This window comes from Juglans regia, chromosome 10 (genome assembly GCF_001411555.2).
Source record: "Juglans regia cultivar Chandler chromosome 10, Walnut 2.0, whole genome shotgun sequence".
In the NCBI taxonomy this organism is placed as follows: Eukaryota; Viridiplantae; Streptophyta; class Magnoliopsida; order Fagales; family Juglandaceae; genus Juglans; species Juglans regia.
Window position 1 is genome coordinate 13,106,299 of NC_049910.1, and position 25,497 is coordinate 13,131,795.

General features: G+C 34.8%; 2 protein-coding genes and 4 non-coding genes across 6 annotated transcripts; 5 read left to right on the forward strand and 1 right to left on the reverse strand.

Annotated features, from left to right (window-relative positions):
• Positions 1-4,777: 4,777 nt before the first annotated feature.
• On the reverse strand, positions 4,778-5,545 carry LOC108981894 (polyubiquitin-like). Its single transcript, XM_018953148.2, has one exon. The coding sequence runs from the start codon at positions 5,543-5,545 to the stop codon at positions 4,778-4,780; it is 768 nt and encodes a 255-aa protein (XP_018808693.1).
• Positions 5,546-11,190: 5,645 nt separating this feature from the next.
• Positions 11,191-12,881, forward strand: LOC109020639 (peroxidase 3-like). The gene is made up of 4 exons (XM_019003147.2): positions 11,191-11,493; positions 11,604-11,795; positions 11,903-12,065; positions 12,338-12,881. The coding sequence occupies exons 1-4, from the start codon at positions 11,221-11,223 to the stop codon at positions 12,751-12,753; spliced, it is 1,044 nt and encodes a 347-aa protein (XP_018858692.1). The 5' UTR covers positions 11,191-11,220; the 3' UTR covers positions 12,754-12,881.
• A 6,214-nt stretch (positions 12,882-19,095) lies between these two features.
• Positions 19,096-19,195, forward strand: LOC118349757. The gene has a single exon (XR_004802675.1). It is a non-coding gene; the product is annotated as a small nucleolar RNA Z157/R69/R10 (small nucleolar RNA).
• Positions 19,196-19,426: 231 nt separating this feature from the next.
• Positions 19,427-19,513, forward strand: LOC118349759. The gene has a single exon (XR_004802677.1). It is a non-coding gene; the product is annotated as a small nucleolar RNA R11/Z151 (small nucleolar RNA).
• Positions 19,514-19,613: 100 nt separating this feature from the next.
• On the forward strand, positions 19,614-19,720 carry LOC118349760. Its single transcript, XR_004802678.1, has one exon. It is a non-coding gene; the product is annotated as a small nucleolar RNA Z152/R70/R12 (small nucleolar RNA).
• A 173-nt stretch (positions 19,721-19,893) lies between these two features.
• On the forward strand, positions 19,894-20,020 carry LOC118349770. The gene has a single exon (XR_004802688.1). It is a non-coding gene; the product is annotated as a small nucleolar RNA snoR80 (small nucleolar RNA).
• Positions 20,021-25,497: the final 5,477 nt, after the last annotated feature.

Consider the following 25,497-nt stretch of genomic DNA (forward strand, 5'->3'; position numbering starts at 1 on the left):
GTGGCAGTTCGTGTTTGTGAGTAGTGTTCATGTCGTATCGAGTCATGAACATTTGACTATATGGTCAACCCGAACATAATTTGTTAACCTAAACATGTCAAAATTCTAAACTCAAACCTAACCCATTTAAATAATGGGTCGTGTCATGTCACCCGCGTTGACCTGTTTAATAATTTTTCTTGTAAATGTGTTAAATTAACATGATTAACATAATTTCTCATAAAAACTAAAATATATATTTATTAGTAGTCACAATTTTTAAAAGAACAATAAGACTACCTACTAACAAAAAATATCAATATTTTTCAAATTTTAACCTATAATTAAACCAATATTACAAAATCTACAATAACAAATGGAAGCATAGGTCCAAAATTACAATCTCAATAATAAAAACATAGGCATATTGAGAAATACTAATATTACAACCCAACAATGATAAAATTGTAATTTTGAAATAAAATCTAAACAGGTTATTAAGGGTTCATTTCGGCTTAAACGAGTTGACCCATTTATTAATTGTGTCTTAATGGGTTAACCCCTTATTACCCGAACTCATTTATATCAAATCTAAACCGGCTAATTTTGTGTCTTGTTCATGTTGGATTTAGAATCATGTCATATATTGTCACCCCTAGGACAACCCATCCATTTTAAGAAGTTTTCACCAAAGACCTAAATCGGTTAGTGTAAATAATCCAAATCACAAGTTTGAGACTTGCAAGCTTGAGCCATTTTGCTGGAGGCTCAAGGTGCTTAAGTGAGACTTGAGGGCGGTCCTGCCTTGGTGATAATGAATATTCAGCACACTCGCGTGAGTGCTCTAGGCCAATCTTTGTTGCTTGGAAGAGCCTTGTAGCTTGGGTAGGGCATTGTTCCTCAGGGAAGTCTTGTTGCTCAAAGGGTTCCTTTGTTGATGGGAGGAGCATTGTAGGTCCAAGTGAGCGTTGTTGGTCAGGGCAAGCGTTGTTGCTCAACATGTGCCTCTGCTCTGGTGAGGATAAGGACCTGAGGTGCCCAAGTGGTGCTCAAGGGCGACCCCACAAATAATGATGTAGGTTAAGGGGTTGGTTTTTGAGCTTTTTGTCTAGTGGGGGTTGATCGTAGTGTGCATTTTCTTTATTTCTTTTATTCACCCTGGAGCTCTTGTTTAGGCAGTGGATTGTCTGAACTTGCTATTGGTTAACACTGGTGAGCAAAGTGCGTTCCTCTTATTCATCCATTTGGATTCTTGTGGAATCTTGAGGGTTTTTGTGGGAAAAACTTCCAAAAAATAAATTTGTTAATGAAAATAAAATTTAAATAGTAAGGTCGGGGGAATCAAACCTGAGGCATCCGAGTACCACTTTAGATTTTCCATTGTTTGTCTGGCAAAGAGTGGTTGCCGAAGAGTTGTTCATGTGTCTTTTTTATTGTTCTTGAGCTTCTAGTAGTCTTGGCGCTTTGTCCCAAGAATGATTATGTTGGGTGGATCATTTAGCTGTTACTTTCAATTTTTGCTTAAATTGTCTATTGCTGAGTGATTTTTGCACAATGGAAGTTGTAAGTGATTTTTGTTGAGACTTGTCCCGCTTACGTATCCTCTTTGTTTTGCTTGCATGTATTAAGACTCGTGGTTGAGCCTAGGCATGTGAGCAAAGTGGTCGCTTATCCGCTTGTCCAACTCTGTGTTCTCGTTTGTCCATTCTCATTGCTCAATTCTTGAATTTTTGTCTTCGATGTGCGCTAGAGGGAAGCCTAGCGAAGCGTATTGCCTATTTATCCTTGTGTCCCGTTTGTCTCACTTTGACTCTGGCTACTTTGGGCAACAAATTTCCAAGTGGTGGTCCAATCCTCCATGGGACAATCATGATGGGTTCACCATGATGGACGAGTTGTACGACCTTGCCATGTCCGGCTCCTTTGTGGCAAGCATAGCTTCTGTGGGCGAGCAAAGGTGATGGCAGCAAGCAACAGCCAAGGCAATGAACTCCTATGCAGCAAGCAAAGTTTTTGTGGTTGATGGCGTGGTCTGGGCATACCGAATAGAGACATATTGTGAGGTTGGGCAGCACGACAGTTGGAGCAAGGTAATAGGTCTCAACATCACATATGCACCATGTGAGGTGCCCTATTTTGGTTGGGGGGAGGCTTCTTGTTGGGGAGTAGGACTTGGGGTCGACACTACTTGTGGCTAAAGAAGGTGACGTGGAGGAGGTGCTTCTACCAAACCTGGTGAAGTGCTGCAACTTGCGTGGTGGCTCATATTTCTTTTATGGTTCAACATGAAAGTCTACGTCTACAAATTGTTTTGGAGGTGAAATTTATTATGGTTGATGATTGTACATTCTTATGGTCTCACATATCTCTTAATACAATGGATGAAATTTAGATTTTGATGGAGATTGAAAAAACTGCATTCCTTCTGGAGAGAGAAAATCTGACGACTTCTGTATCCTTTCCTCATCAACAGCCCATGGGTTTGGTCCATGGTTAATGAGAAACCAACTAAGAGCTGAGTTCGCGTCATGGGCACCCGGTTCTGTAAGAAAACTTGATCTTGGTGTGACTTATCAAATACTTTACTTTTGCCTATTGTTGAATGGTCTTTCAGAAGTCGGAACGGTTATGGGCCTCTTGGGTCGTTAGTCCTTACAGGCTTAAAATAGCCATGTTTGATTATTTTTAATAGAGACAAATTATAGAGAGATATTATATATATTTTATCTGAATTTTGTTATCTTCGACTATATCAATTGATGCGTCTTATTTTAAATGAATTTTTATTTAAATAACTTTAAATATAAAATATTAATTTGTGAAATTAGATACGAAAAAATCTAATATAAAAATTAGTTTTACTTTTTTTGCACCAACAAATTGGGATTTAAAAGTTTTCTATCTTATCATTCAAATTTATATACTCGTTGATGATGGGACATGAAATTTTAAATATAATCAAATTAATATTATTTTAGTATTAAAATCCACTAATTAATAAAGGAACAAAAAAATTATCTTATCAATAATTACTTGAAACATGCTATATATATATAAGACGCGTGGTTAGAGAGTATACAATATAGGACGAAAAACATTTCTGATCAAGGCACTCCCATCTCTTGTGCATGCTTACAAACTAACTAGCGAGAATGCAGCATACGTGAACACCACCTTACAACGTCTACGTACATGCATGCAGTTTGCCTGATCATCAGATCTCTCTTTTTCTTACAGTGCGAGACTGAATATTGGTACAAACAAAGCCAGTTCTGATCTCTGGATCAGAATGAGGGTGGTCGTTGAGAACTTAACAGGAACTCTATTCTACATCCAAGTCGGCAACGATGCCACACTTGCCGATCTAAAGAGGGAAATTGAGGCCCAGCAAGAGCTCCCTTTTCACCGTCTCATCCTGATGCTTGACACCAATCATACCTCTCTGATGACCAGTACTGATGAAGATGGCGTTTTGCTCATGGATTATGGGGTCCAAGATGGGTCACATATTTATCTCTTTTTCAATCCCCTTGATCATGATCCATCCACCCATGATCAGTTTGCGTTCTCTTGGCCTGATTCTCTCTTGGGCTAGCTAGCTAGCTAGATAGAACGTCCTGTTCCTTTGCCGAACAAAATGGAAGAAAAGGCAACGAATATTGACTTGTTCGTTTTGTTTTTTGTTTTTATTTACGATTTTTATGTCATTTTGATCAAATAGAAGAGAATCACTTGTTTATACATCAAAGAGAGATCAGTAGTAATGTACTAAAAGAATAACTAGCTACAATTAGAATCATGCATGTATAATAAACTGATACTAATACATACGTACCGGCCAGTTGCAATTAATTATATATGAGTTTTTTCTTCTTTCTTCCCTCTTTTCATTTTCATTGATATGATAAATGCTAGCTAGGATGGACTTTCTTTGATGATAACCGGAAATTCCAACTAATAAAAACCCTATATATGAACCCAAAAAATAGATAAAGGCCAGCAGAAATTACTTGTTTTTCGAGACCCCACTTATAAGTTTTATCTATATATATATATATATATATATATATATATGTTCTGATTGTCAATTCATTCTAGATCTAGTTGCATTTTATAACCCAATTAATGAATTTAATTTTTTTTTTGTTTGTTTGTTTACGTAGTAACTCTCATCAACTAGCATTATTCCAATGTGAACTTTTAGAAGTAATTCATCAAATTGCTTTGATCCATAACAATAAGATCATCCACTTTGTATGACCCTATATATATAGATATATAGATAGATATGATTTACATATGGATGCATTTACTTTACATTTCAGAAATTCGATCGCCATGATCTCCATTTTGTTTCAAATAGCTCTAATTCATTTATGTGTATATATATCAAATGCATCACATATTTTATTCTAAGAAATCAATTTCTGTTATAGTTTAAGTCTTGAAAAAAAATGGATAAAAAAATCTTTTTTTTTTTTTTTTAACATGAAGAAATAATGAAGCCATCGCAATTGCGAGAAATACTAGCTAGCTAGTCACGCTAAACACACCAAAATAGAGGACAAGTTATTGAGAGTTGTCATAAAATGGATACCTCGATATAATATAGGAGCCTTTTAATTCATTAATTATTTTGGCATTAATATCATCCAAATAAAATTTATGAGATGTAAATGAAGAAAATGCTCTTTTATCTTCAAGCTAGATATAGCTAGCCTATCTCTAGTAAATTCCTCAATTACATTTATTCAGGTTCTAGCAATGCATGGCATAGAAACATGCAGCATCTGATCAGCTAGCAGCTTCCACTTCGACTAACAGTCCCTTTAAACACATAGAGACAGTCCCCATTCTCAACACCATGCCACCGGAGGCTGCAATTGTCACGCATTATCCTCTGCTTGTGGATGAACAAATAATCATCAATAGGAAGAATTTCTCTGCTCAATAATATCTGCCTCAACTCATTAACAGTGCATGAGTCCTTGATCATTTCCAAAGGAATCCTAGCTGCATTAAGCAAACTAGAAGAAGTTTGCACCACAAGACTCAACCTTGCTGATGGAGGTTCATCACTCATACGATTCTGCATGCTCTTGAGGAACACAACTATTTCCGAAAACTCGCGTACTCCATACTCGTTTAGATTGCGTAAATCTTCCAACTCCATCCCAGAATAGAAAAGTGACATTCTTTTGAGAGGTGTTCCATCCATGATATGAATTTTCTCTTTAAGACTACGCACTGTTTCTGTTGCCTCTACCTCTATGTTAAACTGCCGAGCCGAGAATTTCACTACAATTTGGATTCTACTACAATGGTTTAGTGGAGGCAGCATAAGGAGGGATTTGATGGTGAGATCAATTTTAGTACCTTCAGTGACAATTGGATAGTCTTCCATGTCAAGTCCATCCACCAATTCCCATCCTAATACTGAGAGAGTTTGGGACGCCACAGGGACACCAAAGAGTTGTTCTATCTTCCCTTTGATTTCAAGAACAGGTTCTTGGAGACCCACGTCAATCACAAATTGATGTGCCCTAGTAACAACTATTACCCTCATTGTGTCCCTGAAATGTAGCCTGCTGTTTAGTTCCTATGTCTGAGGGATTAGCTAGCAGCGCGCAAAGAAAAGAACCAAGAACAGACACTTTTCAGGCAAACAGCTTAGTTCTGCTAAACTGAAGGCATATTCAATAATTTAGTGAGAACCACGGAATTTAAGTTCAAGAGTCATGTCAGGAGAATGAGAGTTCCTATCTGTATCATGCATGTTATGTTCATTCTGATTGCATTATTGTGTGCTGTGAGCTACCATAATTTCATGCAAAACCCACTTGAAAGTTGTTAGCATCAAAGAATCTCTAAAAATATCAATGCATTAATGTATCTAAATTGTGTTATGCCAAACTCTCATATTACTTTCATCACATTATGTTGATGCGGCGTTATCTATCAACCATTAAATCTACTTTTATTTTTTAAAATAACATGTTATAAATAATGCTGCGTTAGTATGATACGTTAATATAAGGTATAGTACTTTAGATACTGAAATGAGATGAGATGGTTTTAAATGAAAATTAAAAATTAAATAAAATATTATTAGAATATTATTTTTTAATATTATTATTATTTTAAAATTTAAAAAAATTAAACTGTTTATTATATTTTGTATAAAAATTTAAAAAAATATATAATAAAAAAATAAGATAAAAAAATATTTTTATATCTAAACGGAATAAGCTGCGGGATGAAAATGACAATGGTGGGAAACTAATTCTACAGTCAGTCTTGGTTGGTGGAACTTAAAATTTTTCTTGTACTCCGTTAAAAGCATGAAATGCAACCACCAAAACTCCCCAAGTTCTTTCCAAGTTCCCCGTACTTGAAAAGTACTTTTTATAAAGCATAAAATCTTTTACAGTACAGTGATAATGGTCTCCTTCCTCCTTCCCTTTCGGTACTCATTCAGGGGAGAGAAGACATTGGCCAATGGCTATGTACTTTTATCTTTTTCTCTTAAAACTCGGTAATGGACAAGAATTGCATGTAACTGAGCTTCTACAAGAAGAATACATGCCCTGGCGATCGGGGGCCTGTTTTCAAAAAGATTCCATCATAACACTATTTATTAGCTATTCGATGGATTTGAATAAGGATCCCGAACAATTTATTTTATTTATTTTATGTATTTTTTTAATCATCATAAATATTTAAAAAAAATACAACATCATTAAAAAATACTTTCTCAATCACTAAGTAAAAAAAAAAAAAAAAAAAGTCATTCAGGACACAAATTCGAGACTCATTTTCGGGGACAAAAAGTATTTCTCTATTAACTAGGCTGTAATTTTATGATTGTTAATTTTGTCAGTTTCACGAGACTCTTGCAAAATATTCATTATTTTTTATTTTTCTTCTCAAAACTTGTGGACGTATAATTTATTAACTAATTAGTAGTGAATTCAATAAACTTTAATCAAAATTTAAAAATTTATTTTTATAAATTTAGTTAATCATTTTTTAACAATATCAAATAACACGCTCAACAAATTTATCATTATTTTATTAAAATATGGATTATGAAAAAAACTACTATCATCTACTCTGACTAGCAACTTAGTTCTTCTACTGATTTGTTCTTGTTGACAAAAAAGTCCAAAATTCTTCTTTACCATCATAAAGTATGCCCAAACATCACAAACTAGATTTCCATATTCTAGAAAAAAAAATCCTCATCCACATTCCATTTTATAAAAAAAAAAAAAAAAATGGGCTGCGACGGTGGCAGACAAAGGCGGCGTGAGATTTGGGCAAAATTGTTCGATTGCTGGAAAGAGCACTCGTTTGTGGATGAGGATCAAGGATGTGGCAAGGATGTGGGTTTACTTGTATTTGGAGATGAAGATGAAAATAAAAGAATGAAATCGTGGGTCACCTGTAAATGGGTTTATAAATAGATGGGCTTGGGTTTTCCGTTTGAAAAATCGTACTGAGGGAGAAGACCAGATTTACCTGCCTTATGCCTCAAGTGTCTCTGTGAAAGTTGGTCGCGTAACCCAAGAGTGAGGGAGAAGGCCAAAGCGAATGAAAAGCGCGCTTCAAGTGAAACGGGCGAAAGGAATAGCACGCAGAAGGAGAATTTTTTATGCCAAAATATTGTTTTGGCCAGCAGCTGGGGGCTCAAAAGCTCAACAAAATTGGCCAGTGAATATATTGAAAGTTAAATTTACTATTCATTTGTTGAGTCCACTACAATCTTTTTGTGTAATTTAATTAAATTTTGGTCAAATTTTGACTTTGTTGAGCCCATTACTAGTGCTCTAAGATGCATACTGCTAGTTCAATTAGGATGGCAATGCACACTAATCATAGAAGATGGAGAAAGTTTTTTAGAAGATTTTAACTTTTCACTATTACTTTTACACTTTACACTCTAAGTTATCAAATCTGTCACATTATATTACTTGATTAAGCTCAGTTTGAATTGAGAAACACTCTCAATCCATTTCATTATTATAATTTTCATAAATTTTTAAATAAAATACAATAAACAATTCAACCATTTTAAATTCCAAAATAATAATATTAAAAAATAATATTCTAATAATATTTTATTTAACTTTTAACCTTTATTTCAACTCATTTCATCTCAACTCACTATCTAAACCTTATAACCTAAATAATCATGAATGTCAAGCCGTCGGTTGTATATGGATGATGTGATGCATCTGATTGAGTAATGCTAGATATTATACTGCTATTATACTAATATTATCTCATTTTTATAAATTTTGTACTTTTCTATCGTTTCTAATGAGAAGTATTACAGTTGTAAATAGATTTTTATAAAAGTAACTGACATGACGTTTACTTCTAGAGATCTCTTTATAACTAAAGTATTTATCTTATCTATTATTTATTTAAAAATAAAATAAATTAAAGATAGATGGACAATATTAATGCCTACTCATTACAATAAAATAAGAGTGAGATAACATAGTATGTGAAATTTTACTTATCAAGTTATAATATAAATGAAAATGTTGGGGGACATCGAGAATGGTGACCCCAAAAATGACTAATATTGTTTTTTTTATTTAATTTAATGATTAAGAAAATATTTTTTAATGAGTTTGTGAACTTTTTTAAAATGTTTAAAGGAATTTAATAAATATTTGAAAAATAAGTACAATTTACACTATCAATACAATGCAAGGATCATCTTACTCGGTGACCCTAACACATATTGATTATATATAGAGTGAAATATGTATTTATCGTTGATGTTATCCGTTATTGCTATATGAGTTTAGGCATTTAGTGACCGTGGCCAGATCTTATAAGTTATTGTTTCTGCGTTTAAAGGAAAACAAATAAGAGAAGTAATTGATCTATATATACATCATATAATAGTAAATTTATAAACTGATGTGCTAATGTGAGACATTAGATTTACTTTATAATTTTTAAAAAAAATTATAATTTAATATTTCACATTAAATTATATTAATTTATAAATTTATTTTTATAAAATCTATGAGTAAATATATATACACTACAAAAAAATAGGGCATTTGAGACAAATTATTTACGATAAAAATGATCATTTGGGACAAAAATAGATTCATTTTAATAGAAAATAATCTTTTTGACAGGAAATAGTTGGCATGAAAAAACTATTTTCTTGTAGTACTGATAACATTTCTCGGCAAATAAAATTTAGCAGATCAGTGCATGTGCATGTAAAATTAAGTGAAAATAAGTGGAGGGTACATGGGATATTGAATGAATAAAGATGCGATTCGAATAAAACTAAAGAGCTGCGTAAGATATTCACATGGCTCACTTGCAAAAATAGCTCATGCATGGATGGATCATGTGGCTTGCTTATAAGTTTGCAGGACATGGCCAGCTAATGGTATAATACTATTTCAAATTTATTTTTATCAAATCTCGAATAACTCTAATAAAGTATTATTTCATTTTAAATTCAGATCTATCAAAGTGAAAGACTAATGGTATAATGGTATAGGGTGGCCAGCTCCAGCCGGGAGCTATCGTTAGTTATATTATCATTTTTTTATATATATTTTCATATTTTATATATTTTTTAAAAAAATAAAAAATATTATAATATTATTAAAAAATATTTTCTTAATTATCAAGTAAACAAATTATAAAAAAAAATTAAAAAATCATAGCGATAACTCCAAATGATAAGAATAAGTGGTAATAGTATATTATAATATCAGCATTGACCATAGACTAGCTTTCCTCTATACCTAGGAGTTTCCAAAGGAGTTTTCAGCCAAAATCAATTGGGATATAGCTTCAGATATATCTAGATGATTGGTATTGGAATTACTGTAAGAGATTATAGAGGTCAAGTTCTTGCATCAAGAATGTCACTGAGATTAAGTTTTCTGTGCTTTGCATACAATAGCATAAGCTTGGGGGCATATTATATACAACAGTACTACGTTTTACTCTGGAGCTGGGATGCCGTGACATGGAATTAGAAGGTGATGCTATGTAAGCAAATTGTAAATGCTCTCAAGAGTACTGTACAAGGAGAACTTATGTCGCCTATGTTATCCTTATCATGGATGTTCCTGAATTTATTTAGCCACTTGTAATTCTGAAATGAAAGTTTCTATTTTAAAAAATAAATAAATAAATAAAGAAGAACGCAACAAGAATGAAATTCTTGCTTCCAAACCACCCTAACCTTCAGGGTCCGTCCTCTTAATTGCTTAAAGATGAGTACTAGAAAGTAAACGACAGGTCGACAGTGATTAATTAAGCAAATTTTATATATATAATTTGTTCTAAACCCGATGCATTAAAATGCAGATTCCCTGACAAATTCCTCGATGTTATTCAGAACTTATTATATGCCATATATAACATTTTGAAGAAATAATCACCAAACCCTTTTGACTTGGTCATTAATTTTGTGATCTGAAGCCCTTTCTGTTAGATAGTCTTTTCTCATACAGTACCAGTACTGTTTGCTTCTGTAATAAGAACTGATTCTCTTAAACAATACATCTTATATACACCATTTTATTCTTCAAGTGTCGGCACGACCTATTTTATGACGATGTTTTCTGCAGGTTCTGTGCTTTGCATGGTTGGCAGCCTGGCAACAAGTAGCCAATAATAATACACGATCACGATGAAACTGGCCCAGTAGTTCATCAGCAATATGACAAATTTCCACCGTATATAGGGAGCAGGTTAAGCATATCATGATTTCATTCTGCTTAAATAATATTTACTATTTTAGTCTAGAAAAAAGAGCTTTCTCCACCAAATACATCTGCACATGATACGTCAAGGCCGCCGCGTCCAACTCCTTCTAAAATCGTCACTGTTAATCCATTCAACTTACAATTAATGTTATAGAGACAACCTATGCCTACAGTACTGATCCATGGTTTCCCATTTAATTACCATGTAAAGGACAATGTTCTCTCTTTCCTGTAACGAGGCCCTGGTTTTGGATCCTACTTACCTTAATATCGTGCCCGGGAGTAGCCCTAACGAGTCATATTTTTTAACAGTAGTCTAGAATATATAAATATGTAAAATGGGGTACAGCATGACAGGGTGTTACCTTCTAGCACATGTTAGTTAGCCTGTCTGATATAATAATATTGATTCTTATGATGATCTGTAGCTAAAGTTAAGTTACGTTTATAAATTGCTGCTCGGACTTTCTGAATCACAATGTACATGATTGACGTTGCTTCCCACAAAAGATCAAGTAATTGCAGTAATTCAGTCTTGAAAATGGGAGCGATGCGTTATGTCGCTATCATATTCATTGGTGTCTTAGGATCTGTCGTTTGTTCAGAAGCTCAACTGCAGCTGGGTTTTTACTCTAAGAGCTGCCCAAAAGCAGAGAAGATTGTTCTAAACTTCGTCCATGAGCACATCCATAATGCTCCGTCGTTGGCAGCTGCCTTCATAAGAATGCACTTCCATGACTGCTTTGTCAGGGTCTGTACTGTCCTCTCTTTTCACGTTAACTTTTTTACTTCTACTATGCTTTTTTGAGCTACTTCAGAATAATTGATGACATGAGTTCAATTTTTTTCCCATTTTCATAGGGTTGTGATGCATCTTTGCTTCTGAACACGACGTCGAGCAACCAAGCTGAGAAGTCTGGCGGTCCAAATCTATCGCTGAGAGGTTTTGACTTCATTGACAGAGTGAAGAGCCTTCTTGAAGCCGAATGTCCTGGCATAGTTTCTTGTGCAGATACAGTTGCTTTGATTGCAAGAGATTCTGTTGTGGCCACTGTAAGGACCCCAAAAAACAAAAATGAAAAACAAACCCACTTCCATGATCTTTCTTTCTGATTAATGAAATGAACTATTTTTAATTATTTATGTGTTATGTTCCTCAGGGAGGGCCATTTTGGAAAGTTCCAACTGGTCGAAGAGATGGGACAATCTCAATGGCCTCAGAAGCGCTGGCCAACATCCCACCTCCAACTAGCAACTTCTCCAACCTCCAAACACTCTTTGGTAACCAGGGTCTTGATTTAAAAGACTTGGTCTTGCTGTCTGGTAATTAAGCTAAACATTCTCCTTAATTTCCGAGTAACTTTCCGTGCATCAAGTTCCCTCAAGTTTTTGTCTGAATTTGAATACCTTAAGCGACAGAGAGATGGACACGGAAAATGGATCTTAAAACATTTAAACATGACATGATAAATCATATAGGATTCACTTTATATATCTCTCGATTAATACCCTCAACTTCGGACAATAACTTAAGGAGATTTTATCAGTAACACACTCAATTCAATGGCACTAACACAGTCAACAAATTATTTCAGGAGCTCACACCATTGGCATTACTCGTTGCTTATCCATCTCTAACCGACTCTACAATTTCACTGGGGTGGGAGATCAGGACCCAGCTCTGGACAGTGAATATGCTGCCAATCTCAAGGCAAGAAAGTGCAAAACTCCTACTGATAATACAACCCTTCTTGAAATGGATCCAGGAAGCCACAGAACATTTGACCTTAGCTACTACAGTCTCCTGCTAAAGAGAAGGGGTATATTCCAATCAGATGCTGCTTTAACTACAAACCCCACTTCCAAGTCTTATATCACCCAACTGCTTCAAGGACCGCTTGAAGATTTCCACTCCGAATTTGCCAAGTCTATGGAGAAAATGGGTCGGGTCAAAGTTAAGACCGGGACAGAGGGCGAGATAAGAAAGCACTGTGCAGTGGTTAATAGCTGAGTTATTTTCTTTTTTTTTTCTGGGTTATTTAGTGGGTTAAATTTCTTGGTTGTAATCGTTTCATATCGTAATTTGGCGTGGTTTCCTCGTAATGTTGGGTGAATAAATAGGTTTTGTTCTGGTGTCCCTTTCTTCTTCTCCTGAAAGAATTTTTTCATGTAATAAAAACTAATCAAGAGAGAAAAAATGGTTACCCAGTATTGATGATAAATTTGCAGATTGATTATGATTTCGGGACCATCTTTTAGGGTTCTGGGTGCAAGTCTGTGTAGCAATAGTACGATTAAAAACTGCATAGCAAATTTAGCAATGGATGTGGACAATTGTTTTGGCAATCCTTGTAATTTCTTTTTTCCTCTGCTGGGTTTTTGTTGCTCTGTTTTTTTTTTTTAACAGTCCATTTCTCTTGGAATAATTTATGTCTCATAGTTCATGTTAGTATCCCTCCTGTCAAGCCATGAATTATTCAAGAGGACCGCTCTTCATCACAGATCATGGCAGCTGCACAAGAGAGTCAACTATCATAAATTGTGTATATTTCCTTATCCGAGCATATAATAGTGTTAAGATATAAAATGAATAATAAAATTTATTTCTATCATCAGTTTAAATTTTTGAGATAATTGGTGATTTCACATAGCAACAGAACCAAGTCCTGAGTTTGAACGTCTCTAATTCTACACTCCACCCACGTTTAATTAAATATTCTATGTATTAGACTATTTATTGAGGGAGAGTTTGGCTCATACGTGAGGACGAGTGTTAAGATATAAAATAAATAATAAAATCTACATCTTCCCCTCATTTTAACTTTTTAAGACAAGTGATGATTTCATATATAAAATTTATTTTATGACACCAATTACTGTATATGATACCACCAAATGTACATAATTTAACATATAACTAAAATATAACTTTTATCAAAAATTGTTTAGTTCAAAACATGGTTAGCTGCACATAATGACGATGACATCAATGTCACCGAAGACCAAGTCACCAAGCTAAGATATCCTCTCCACAAAGCATGGCAGAGCATCCAAGGATCAAGCCATATCTGCACAACATGATATTCAGCCGAATATCAAGCCTCCATGATTCATGGAGTTGACCCACTAATGGCTCATTCTATCCTGTTTTATTTCTGTAATTATGTTGATCATCTTGTATATAATACTGTCTATGTAAACGTAAAGATGTGTGAGCAATAATATTAAGTTATTCAATATTTCTTCCGCACATTAGTTTGGTCCTCTCGACCATGCTACTAACTTGCAGAGTCGACGCCTACAAATAGCAATTTAAAATCCCAAAGTTGTCTGAATTTTAATACTTAGTTGAGGCAAAACAAATATATATTTATATATATAATGTGGCTTAGACGATTCACATACCAGAGACCTCATTTTTTGTGCTCTCTCTTTCACTTTAAACCTAAAGTTTGGACAAAAACTTTTGAGATCGTAGGGCTAGTTTGATACAGAAATCATATCATATCATATCATCTCATTTTATCATTATAATTTTTTTAAATTTGTATATAAAATATAATAAATAATTTAACTTTTCAAATTTCAAAACAATAATAATATTAAAAAAATAATATTCTAATAATATTTTATTTAACTCATCTAAAATCATTTTATCTCATCTCACTATCCAAACGAGTTCGTAATTGGTATAGTATATGCACTCTAAGGCTTTGTTTGGATACAGAAATACTTTCAATACATCTCATTTCATCTCATCTCATTATTATAATTTTTCTAAATTCTCATACAAAATATAATAAACAATTTAACTTTTTTTAAATTTTAAAACAATAATAATATTAAAAAATAATATTTTATTTAATTCATCTAAAATATCTCATCTCTATCCAAATGAGTCCTACTTAAAAAAAAAAAAAAAAAAAGGACATTTGGCTTTTTATATACAAATACGACAAAAGACTTTTTTACAAATATATATCAACGTATACAGCTAGAAACCTTACTCGTACAATGGTTGCGGACCCACACGAAACTTCGCATCTCACACTGTTAATATCATTTCTATGTTTGTTAATAATATAGATTATAGATGGTTAATTTTTCATGGGACGTCTAACCACTTTAACCGTTGTTTAATTTATTGGACCGACAACGGTTACTTGAATTGTGAATTATTGTTTTGGCTAACGGCTCCATTAAAAAAAAAAGAGTGCGCTTGTAAAAAGGGATGTGACTTTTCATTAATTAACACCAAACCACTATAATATGATTTTATTTCCTATTGGCTCTCTCTGTTTTTCAAACGGCAGGTTATTCCTTTGAAATCTTTTGTTGTTTATAGTGCCACTACCCTCCAATCATAAAGGGATTAAAAAAAAAAAAAAAAAAAGAGGAAATCTAATCTCAATTGGCATGTTCTTGAGGTTTGAGAGGAGCTGTTTGCATGAGTTAGGCAGATCATGTGTTCGAGGATAGTACATGTGTTTGGGTTATTGAGAAATGTTTTGCAAATTAAAACTTGACTTTATTTGATGTGGCACGACATATCACGTTCAGTTTTATTAATTAAAAAAATAAGTTCTTTTTTTATAATCTTCTTTACATGTTAAGAATCTCTCTCTTTTATTGTAGTTTCGAGTTGTGGTTTTTTTTTTTTTGGGTTCAATTAGTTAGTTTTATTTTATATATTTTTTTTTTGTAAAAGTAGCTCTATGATTATCATCTAGTCGATGGTTTCTCCCTTTTATATTGAAATACTCTTCATATAAAAAAAAAATCTATTTATCATATATTTTTTCATCATCCTCTCATCATCTCATGATGTGACATTAAATTATAAGTTCATAAATAAAATATAATAAATAGTTTTCAATCATCAAATAGCACATTATAAGATGATGAGAGGATGATGAAAATTGAGATGATGAGTAGCATTATTCTTATACAAATTTCCTAATAGAATAAAATTAGGATCCCTCTACAGGGATCGATGATATGCACCAATGGTGCATTTTCTCTATATATATATATATATTTTTATTCTTTAAAAAATCGGTGCACATAATCGGTTCAATTAACTTTTTTCTTAAAATTAATGTACATAGAAGAGATGATGGAGGTTATATAAAGGTTTTGAGAGGTTATAACTTATACCTAGATTAATTGGGCTTGTTTTTATCAAAGTCACTGGTCTCTTATTGCTGAAGAGGTATGTGAGGCTGCTTTGTCAGTTCTTAATGGTAATTCCTGGATTCCCTCTCTGAATTACACTTTTCTGGCTTTGATCCCCAAGGTTAATGAGCCTATATTGGTGAGTGATTACAGACCAATTAGTCTGTGCAATGTTCTGTACAAACTAATTTCTAAAGTCATTTCCAATAGACTCAAAAAAGTGCTATCAGTTATTATAGCACCTACTCAGAGTGCTTTTTTACCTGGAAGATTGATTTTAGACAACACTATGGTAGCCTATGAGTTGATTCACTCGATGAAAACCAGGAAGAAAGGGAAGGTAGGGAATATGGCAGTTAAACTTGACATGTCAAAAGCTTTTGATAGAATTGAATGGGGATATTTGGAGGCTGTTTTGAGGAAATTAGGTTTCTGTGACAGATGGGTCATTCTCATCATGAAATGCGTCTCAACTGTGTCTTATTCAGTATTGGTCAATGGAAAACCTGGTGAAAGGATTTATCCCTCTAGGGGCCTTAGACAAGGGGATCCCTTGTCACCCTACCTATTCATTGTTTGTGCCGAGGGTCTTAGTTGTTTGCTAAACCATTCTGAAAAGAGGGGAATTACAAGAGGGGTACAAGTAGCAAGAGGGGGTACTTCTATTAATCACTTACTATTTACAGATGATTGCATCTTGTTTGGGAGAGCCACATTAGGGGAGTGGAATGAGCTGCAAGAGATTCTTAAGAGATATGAAAATGCCTCAGGGCAGTTCCATAATAAGGATAAGACTTCTATCTTCTTTAGTAGCAACACCCCATTGGAGGACAAAAAATACATTTTAGAGGTTGGCAACTCAGTGGCATGTGGCAGCTATGAGAAGTATCTAGGACTACCTACACTTGTTGGTAGATCTAAATACAACACTTTTAGATCTATCAAGGAAAAAATATGGAAAAAGATATCTAGCTGGAAGAATAACTTTTTATCTATGGCTGGGAAAGAAATATTAATCAAAGCAGTATTGCAGGCCATACCTACCTACACCATGAGTGTATTCAAGCTCCCTCTTAAACTATGCAACGATATTAATGTCATGTTTTCCAAATTCTGGTGGGGGAACCATCAGAAGGAAGGGGGCATCCATTGGCGAAAATGGAGCAAGATGGCAGGGCAAAAAGATAAGGGTGGGTTAGGTTTTAGGGACCTGAATTGTTTCAATCTTGCCCTATTAGCAAAACAAGGATGGAGACTTATTCAGTGTCCTAATTCCCTAGCATCAGTGGTGTTCAGGGAGAAATACCTAAAGAATGATAACTTTCTTGATGTCAAGCTGGGGCAAAAACCCTCGCTGATATGGAGAAGTATATGGAATGCTAGAGGTCTAATCAAGGAAGGTATAAGGTGGAGAGTTGGTGATGGTAAGAAGATTCAAATCTGGGGTCAGAAATGGCTGAATACACCTTCATCTTATACAGTGCAATCTCCAATAGCAGTGCTTAGGGAAGACTCAAAAGTAGCTGAATTGATGATAGACGACAGAAGGGAGTGGAATGAAAACCTGGTTAAAGCAGTCTTTGAAAAAGAAGAAGCAGATCAAATCCTAAGTATACCTCTGGGCAGAGGGTTATCTGAAGATAAAGCTGTTTGGGGGCCATCAAAGAAAGGGATTTTCACTATTAAAAGTGCATATTACCTGCAACTTGAAATGAGAAATAGGTGCAAAGGGGAGTCTTCAATGGAGAACAATAGGTGGAAGAGCATTTGGAAGCTAGAGGTTCCAAATATGGTTAAGATTTTCTTATGGAGGGCAGCAAATGATTTACTTCCTACAAAGAGGAACCTGTTTCTTAAAAAAATAGCTGAAAACCCCTTATGTCCACTCTGTTCTAGAGAAGAGGAAACCGTTATTCATGTGCTTTGGGATTGCCTAGCAGCAAATGACGTGTGGGCCTCTGACCTGAGTGGAGTTCAGAAATGGAAAAGGGGAGAAGGTGATTTCTTGAGGCTATGGGAGAAGATGTCAGAAGTTTTTGAGAAAGATAAACTAGAGAAGATAGCCATCATGTTCAGAAAAGTTTGGTTGAGGAGAAACACCTTTGTTTTTGAGAAGAGACTATCTTGCCCGAGAGTTTTGGTAGCTTCAGCAATCGTGACACTGGAGGAGTATAAGCAAGCAAACACCAAGGAAAATTCTGAAATTCAGCAGGAAGCAACACCAGTTAATAAATCAAGTTGGATTCGTCCTGAAACTGGCTTTGTGAAGGTTAACTGGGATGCCTCTTTGGATACAAGGTTGAATAGAATGGGGATGGGAATGATCATTAGAGATGAGGAAGGGGAAGCTCTGCTTGCTGCATGTGACAGTAGAAGGAATGTGAGAACACCAGAAGTGGCAGAATGTCAAGCTTTATGGAAGGCACTACAGGTTTGCAGTGATCTTAATTTACAGAATGTGATTTTCGAAGGTGATGCCAAGACAGTCATCATGGCTGTGCAGTGTGAAGAAGAAGACTTCTCTATTGTTGGTTCTTTAATTGATGATATTAGAAAAGTCTTTAAGAATAGGCATGATTGGTTTATACAGTTCGATTATAGGGATAAAAACATTGTAGCTCATACATTGGCAAAGAAGGCTCTAGTGTTAACTGGGGAAAAAATTTGGATAGAAGAAATCCCAGACTTCATTGTCAAAAGTCTGGAAAATGATAGAAACTGTAATCAGGAAGTTCATATATGAAATACAGAGATGTTTATTCAAAAAAAAAAAAGATTAATTGGGCTATTATGGGCCTACTAGCCTGGACTCATCTAGGTCCAGCCCACATTCATTTGTGCCCCGTATAAAACCCAAATCAGTTCTAAACTCAGCCGCCTCGGAACCACGGCAAAACAAACCCAAGAGAAAAAAATGCAACCACTTTCTCAAACCCTAAACCTAAAGAGCATACCCTCCCTCGCTATAAATATACACAACTCGATAGCGCATAAACTCATCGTCTCTCTTCACGCTCTGCCTGCCTCTCCCTCACCCCGGCCTCATGGATGTTCCTAAGGGATTTTTGGATCCAAATCATATGTTTTTGGTATTGTTATTGTTTTCTATTTCTGTTTGATCCTTAATACTCTCCCTCTGTTGTCTTTTGATTGTTTATTTCACTTTTCTCTCTCCAAATAGAGTGCGGTGATGAGCCTATTTTGTGGACTAGAGTTTCTGATTTGGGTCTTTTTGCCCAGAATCTGATTAACAAACCCTTGGCTGTCTGAGCACTAATACCTTTCACAATCACTCTAATTCCCCTTTGCATGCTCCTCTCTATTTCCTTAATTGTAAGAATTTTTTTAGGGTTTGGAGTTGTTGGTTCCAGAAAATTGTTGGGTGTTTTGCGAAAACCCTTTTCTGTGTTGTCTCTTTTCACAAACTACTCCAAACCCTAATCACTGCATCTACTTATGGACTTTTGTTCTAATTTGTTATCTAATTTTGTCCTGTATATATTGAGATGGGGCTTATGATGATAATTTAATATATCTTAGCGGATTTCAGTGAGATATCAACGTCAATGATCTGATTGTTACACACACTGAAGCCCTCATTTTGCAGTTCCAATATTTTATTACCATTTGTTTTTGTTGTTTTTGGAATGATCTCTGTATTAGTTCTATAAATTTCAAATATATTTTTGGGATTTGTATGCTATGATGAGCTTAAACACTGGACGTGTTTTGGGGCAGAGGACGAGATTGATTTCTCGCCGTGAGCCCATTTTATAAAACGACTTCTCCTTCCACTGAGCACACTGATCCCAGAAAGAAACTCCATTGCTCTTTGATATTGAATGTTGATTCTTTCGTATCCTTTTAAACTGCATGGTTAACATGAATGGGAGATTGATTTTGTGTTTTTTTCTCTTTTATTTTTTTGGTTTTGAATATGATATGTAGAAGGGATGTGTTTGGAGTTGCGTCCATTACCAATTCTGGGGGATAAGAAGGTTCCTCTTGGTATAATGGCTTGGACGCTACATATAACGTTTGTGGCTATCCTGATCGATGGTTTCTTTCAATGCCATTTGATCCCGGAAACACCACATATATTTTGTGTTACCATCGTTAGAGAATTTTCCTGCCTCAGGGAAAAAAGAAAAGTAGAACTTTCTGAGAAAATTGCCAAATAAAGACTTGATTTTGGACACATTTAAATGATAAACAAAATTAAATATTAGACGATGAGTTCATCCTGAAGTTAATAATTAAGGAAAGGAGGCGAAGCAATGGAGAGAATGATTAATAATACAATATTAATATGAATACTCTTTACTCAATCGTATTTAATACATAAATAATTTATTTTAAAAAAAAAAAGCTTTTAAAGCTATTTAAACATTGTTTTTGAACTGATAAGTTGTAAAAATCTGTTGGATTGGAATTAAGCGTGGAGATAATTAACCCACAATTAAAATAATAATGATAATGTCAAATGTGTTTGAGAATTTCAACAACCATTCGATGATACATGAAACAGAGAAGGTAATTTCAATATTAATTAAATGCCTATGGGATAAAACAGGCCTGCATTGGATTAGGCAAATAGGCATGATATATTTATCTAAACTTTTTAGCTACAGTCAACTAACTTGATTCAGGTTTTGGAGCAGTTCAAGAAGAGGGTCAGCTGTAAAAAAAGGGTCAAGATAAATGTTTTGAAGTTTTAAATTTGAACCAAAAATAAGAGAGTTGCAAGTACGAAGGACTGTCAAGTATATGGTTAAAAAATAAAAAACTGAGGGAAGGGAAATTGTGCACTTAAGCGGTACAGATTTGGTGGTTGTTGTTTCACAATCCCACCAAGAGTAATGAGTTGCCTTAGCTAGAACTGTTGAGGGTTTGTGAATCCTAGATAGTTCATGACTTGCATCTAATGGTACAAAATAAGCTCTCATATTTTGTTTTTTTAATGGAAATAAAGTGTAAATAGAATAAGATAAAATTAATAAAAAGGAGATTGAAGTTTGAAAGCAGCTTTGTCATTTATTGTAAAAGGTTTAGTGGAGGGATTGCTTTCCTTTGGAAGGATGATGTTGAGGTTGAGGTTAGTTCCTATATCCAAAATCATATTTCTCTGTTGGTTAAGGGGAAAAAATGAGTGAATTGGATTTTATGGCAATCTTATCATTGCAAAAAGAAAGGAGAGTTGGCAACTGCTCCAAGCAATCAAAGCGAATGACTCAAAATGGTGGTTATATATAGGGGATTTCAATGAAATACTCAGTTATGGAGAGAAATGTGGAGGGGCTTTGAGATCTTACAACCAAATAGAGGCCTTTAGAGAGATTATGGATAAGTGTGGTCTTAGTGATATGGGATTCATTGGCAACAAATATACTTGGTCTAATGGCAGATATGGTGAGGCTTTCACTAAAGATAGGCTTGACAAAGCCTTTAGCACAATATATGGGATGAAGCTTCCCTAGATTGAGTGTGTACATTCTTCCAGCACTGAGCTTAGACCATAGTTCTTTGCACATCACAATGGAACATAATCATTTTGCATAATCCATAAATGCTAAGCCATTCAGGTTTGAGGCTAGTTGGTCTTTAAGGGAGGAGTGCTACAAGATAGTGGAGGAAGCTTGGAGTCAACCCAGGATGGCTGAGAATAAATTGAGTTTTACTAACGAAGGCCTTAACAAGTGCAAGATGAAATTGATGCAGTGGAGTAAGATGAACATTGAAAATTAAAAAAAAAAGAGATTAATGCTAAGTTGACTCAATTATCAGAACTGCAAAAGGTCAATAAGGGACATCTGAATGAGAACATTAAGCATGTGCAAAAAAATGTGGACAGATTGCTTGAAGAAGATCATATCAGATGGAAGCAAAGAGCCAAGCAAATGAGGTTGAATGAGAGGGATAGAAACACAAATTTTTTTCACCAGTGTGCATCTCAAAGGAAGAAGACAAATTTGATAAAGAAGCTGGTTGATGACAATAAACAAGAAGTACATTCTAAAGAGGGCATTTGTAACCTGTTTCAAGAATACTTTAAAGAATTATTTACCTCTTCTGAACCCAGAAATATTGCAGACTGCCTTGGATCATTGGAGACGCAAGTAATTGTTGTCCAGAATGAAATGCTGATCAAACCATACACACAACAGGAGGTTGAAGATACACTTTTTTAAATGAATGGCCTCGACTCTCTAGGCGCAGATGGATTCTCTGCAGCCTTTTATCGAAAACATTGGGCTAGGGCTGTAATTGAGCCGAGCCAGTTTTTGGCTTGCCTAGCTCAGCTCGACTCAAAATACTCGAGCTCGACCTCGAGCCCAAGCTCGAGATTTTTTTTAATTCTTTGTTCAAACTCGACTCGATAAGCTAAACTCTCAACTCGAGTTCGAGCTTGTTCTACAAACAAGTTCGAGTTGAGCCAAACTGAGCTTGAGCTCGAGCTCGAATAAAAAAAAATAATATATATCTAATATTGAATTTATACAACTAACAAGTAGAACTTCTATTGAATTATAAAATATTAAAATAATTATAAATAATTAAAATATCTAACTAGTTGATATTTATCCAAAATAACAATATATTTTATGCTATATATGTTATTAATACATGCACTTAATATAATAGCATATATCTATTTCATATATGGTTCTCACATACTAGTATATGAAATTATTAAATTTTATCGACTAATTATTATACAAATTATAAAATATATCTATAAAGTATATTTATTATATAGACATAAGTAATTAGATTGCATATTATATATTTAATTATAAAAATAGTATGCTTATATTATTAGCTAATACATATATATTTATATATATGTATATATGCATAGATGCATAGATGTATGTATATATTTATCAATATATGAATGAATTTTAATCGAGTCGAGTTAACGAGTTGACTCTAGCATAAAGAGTGGGCCTTAACGAGCCTTAGTTGAGTCGAGTCGAGTTTTGTCGGGTATGTGTCATTTACAAATCGAGCAGATATCTGCTTTCACGAACAAGTTTTTTTTTCAAGAGTCGAGTTCGATTCGAGTTTAACTGATCGGGCTATCGAACAGACTGGTTCATTTACAACCTTACATTGGGCTATAGTTGGAGCACAGGTGTGTGAAGCAGTTTTATTTGTGTTGAACTCTAATGGCAGCTTAGCAGAAATCAACAGCACCTTCATTATACTAATCCCCAAGAAAAAGGCCACTACTAAAGTGACTGAGTTCAAACTCATTTCTCTTTATAATGTGATGTATAAGCTTATTTCAAAAGTAGTGGCAAATAGATTAAAGAAAATTTTGTCACTCATAATTTCCCCTTCCCAATTAGCTTTTGTTTCTAATACACTAATTTCTGACAATGTCATTGTGATATTTGAGGCTTTGCATACTATTAAATGTGAAATGACAGGTAAGGAATGCTACATGGCATTGAAGCTAGACATAAGCAAGACTTGTAATAGAATTGAGTGGAGTTTTTTAAGAGCAGTGCTATACAAAATGGGATGCTGCAATCAATGGGTGAAGATGGTGATGAAGTGCATTGAGTTTGTCTCTTATGCAATTATGGTGAATGGAGATACTCAAGAAGCTTTCCATCCAACTAGAGGTATAAGACAAGGTGATCATCTTTCACCCTATCTTTTTATCTTGTGTGCTGAAACTCTGAGTAATCTGATTGGAAAGGCTGAGGAGAATGGTTTGATTCATGGTGTTCCAATTGCAAGAGGTCAGCCTAGAATCTCTCATCTTTTCTTTGCGGATAATAGCCTTTTATTTTGTAAGGCTAATTCTATTGAATGGGAAAGGTTGTTCAGTCTTTTGAGAGTGTATGAGACAACTTTAGGACAAAGATTAAATCTTGAGAAGACCTTTATTATTTTTAGCAGAAATACAGTCAAGGTTAATCAAAATTACATCCTATCTATTGCTAGGATGAGGACTGTCATGTCATATTAAAAATATCTTAGGTTGCCATTTGTAGTGAGCAAGAATCGAAGCAAGTCCTTCAAAGGAATCTTGGATAATATTAGAATGAGACTTAATAATCAAAGAGTTAAGATGTTATCTCAAGCAGGGAAGGAAATATATATAAAAGCTATGGTTCAAGCTCTCCCCACCTACACTAGAGTGTTTTTAAGCTGCCTAACTACTTGTTGAAATCTATTAATAGTGTAATCCAGAGCTTTTGGTGGAGGCAGCAAGAAAAAGAGCATAAAATTCATTGGGTACCATGGAAACTGATGGAGAAGGCAAAATTTGTTGGGGGCATGGGTTTTAGGGATCTCGAGGGCTTTAACAAAGCAATGCTTGCTAAGTAGTGTTGGAGGTTGATCCAAGAACCTGATTCTCTTGTAGCTAAGGTGATGAAAGCCAAATACTATAAAGGCTCCACATTTTAGAAGGCAAAACTGGGCTCTAAACCATCATATGTGTGTTTCGTGCAGCTAGGCATATAGTGGAAGCAGGTTCTTTTTGGAGGATTGGTACTGGGAGTGATATCCATATTTGGCAGGATAAATGGCTAGATCATTCTAATCCTAGTAAGGTGCTAAGCCCTGTCATGGAGCTGGACAGCAAAGCCACAATGGCAGATTTGATTGAACCTAATTCTAAGCAATGGAAGTCTGATTTGGTGCAGGAGATTTTTTAGCAGGGGGAAGCTAATATTATATTGAAAACTCCAATTAGTACTCTGAACAGCAAGGATAGAAGTATTTGGCAGGGCTCAAAAGATGGTTGCTTCTATGTCAAGAGTGCGTACCACATGGAGAAATAAAGGGAATTGGCAAAAAGGGATAGGCTTTAAGTAGTAACCATTTTAAAGAGGTATGGAAGCAAATTTGGTAACTCAATGTGAAACCTGGAGACAAGATTTTCTTGTGGAGGGTTAGTCTGAAGGCTCTTCCTACCCAGTCTAATTTATTCAAAAAGAAAGTAGTTGATCACCCATTATGTCCAATATGTTGTATGGAAGAAGAAAATGCGATACATGCTATATGGATGTGTGAGTTTGCTAGGGATGTATGAAGTCAATGTTCTAAAAGATTGCAGAAATGCTACTTGCCTCAATCCTCTATGTTGCAGCTTTTTGAAGCACTAACAGGTTCTATGGACAGTTAGATTCTTCAAGAGTTTGTGGTGGTGGCAAGGACGATTTGGTGGAGAAGGAACTATTTCATTTTCTACAATGAGTTTTCACATCCTAACTCTATTGTGGAGGAGGCTAGAGTCATTCTTGACATGCTAGCTGAGAAGGACCTTAAGAGTAGCAACAAAGTTAGACAATTACACACATCAGCTGAAGAATGGAAGGCCCCTCCTTCAAATTGGTTCAAGTTGAACTGGGATGGATATATTGATAAAATTCATGGTCTAATTGGAATTGGTATGGCTATGAGGGACAGTGAAGGACAGATAATTGCTATCATGAGGCTAAGAAAACAATTATTTCCAGACCCTCTACTAGCTGAGACGTTTGGAGCTCTTCAAGCTATTAAGTTTGGTTTGGATCTAGGCCTCAGACAGATTATTATTGAGGGGGACTCGTTGCCAGTA

Bases quoted from the DNA above. Each gene is read 5' to 3' on its own strand.
- LOC109020639 (XM_019003147.2), top strand. From the start codon at position 11,221: ATGTACATGATTGACGTTGCTTCCCACAAAAGATCAAGTAATTGCAGT. The intron at 11,494-11,603 runs GTCTGTACTGTC...CCATTTTCATAG, and splicing joins TCCATGACTGCTTTGTCAGG to GGTTGTGATGCATCTTTGCT. The intron at 12,066-12,337 runs GTAATTAAGCTA...AAATTATTTCAG, and splicing joins AGACTTGGTCTTGCTGTCTG to GAGCTCACACCATTGGCATT.
- LOC108981894 (XM_018953148.2), bottom strand. From the start codon at position 5,545: ATGAGGGTAATAGTTGTTACTAGGGCACATCAATTTGTGATTGACGTG.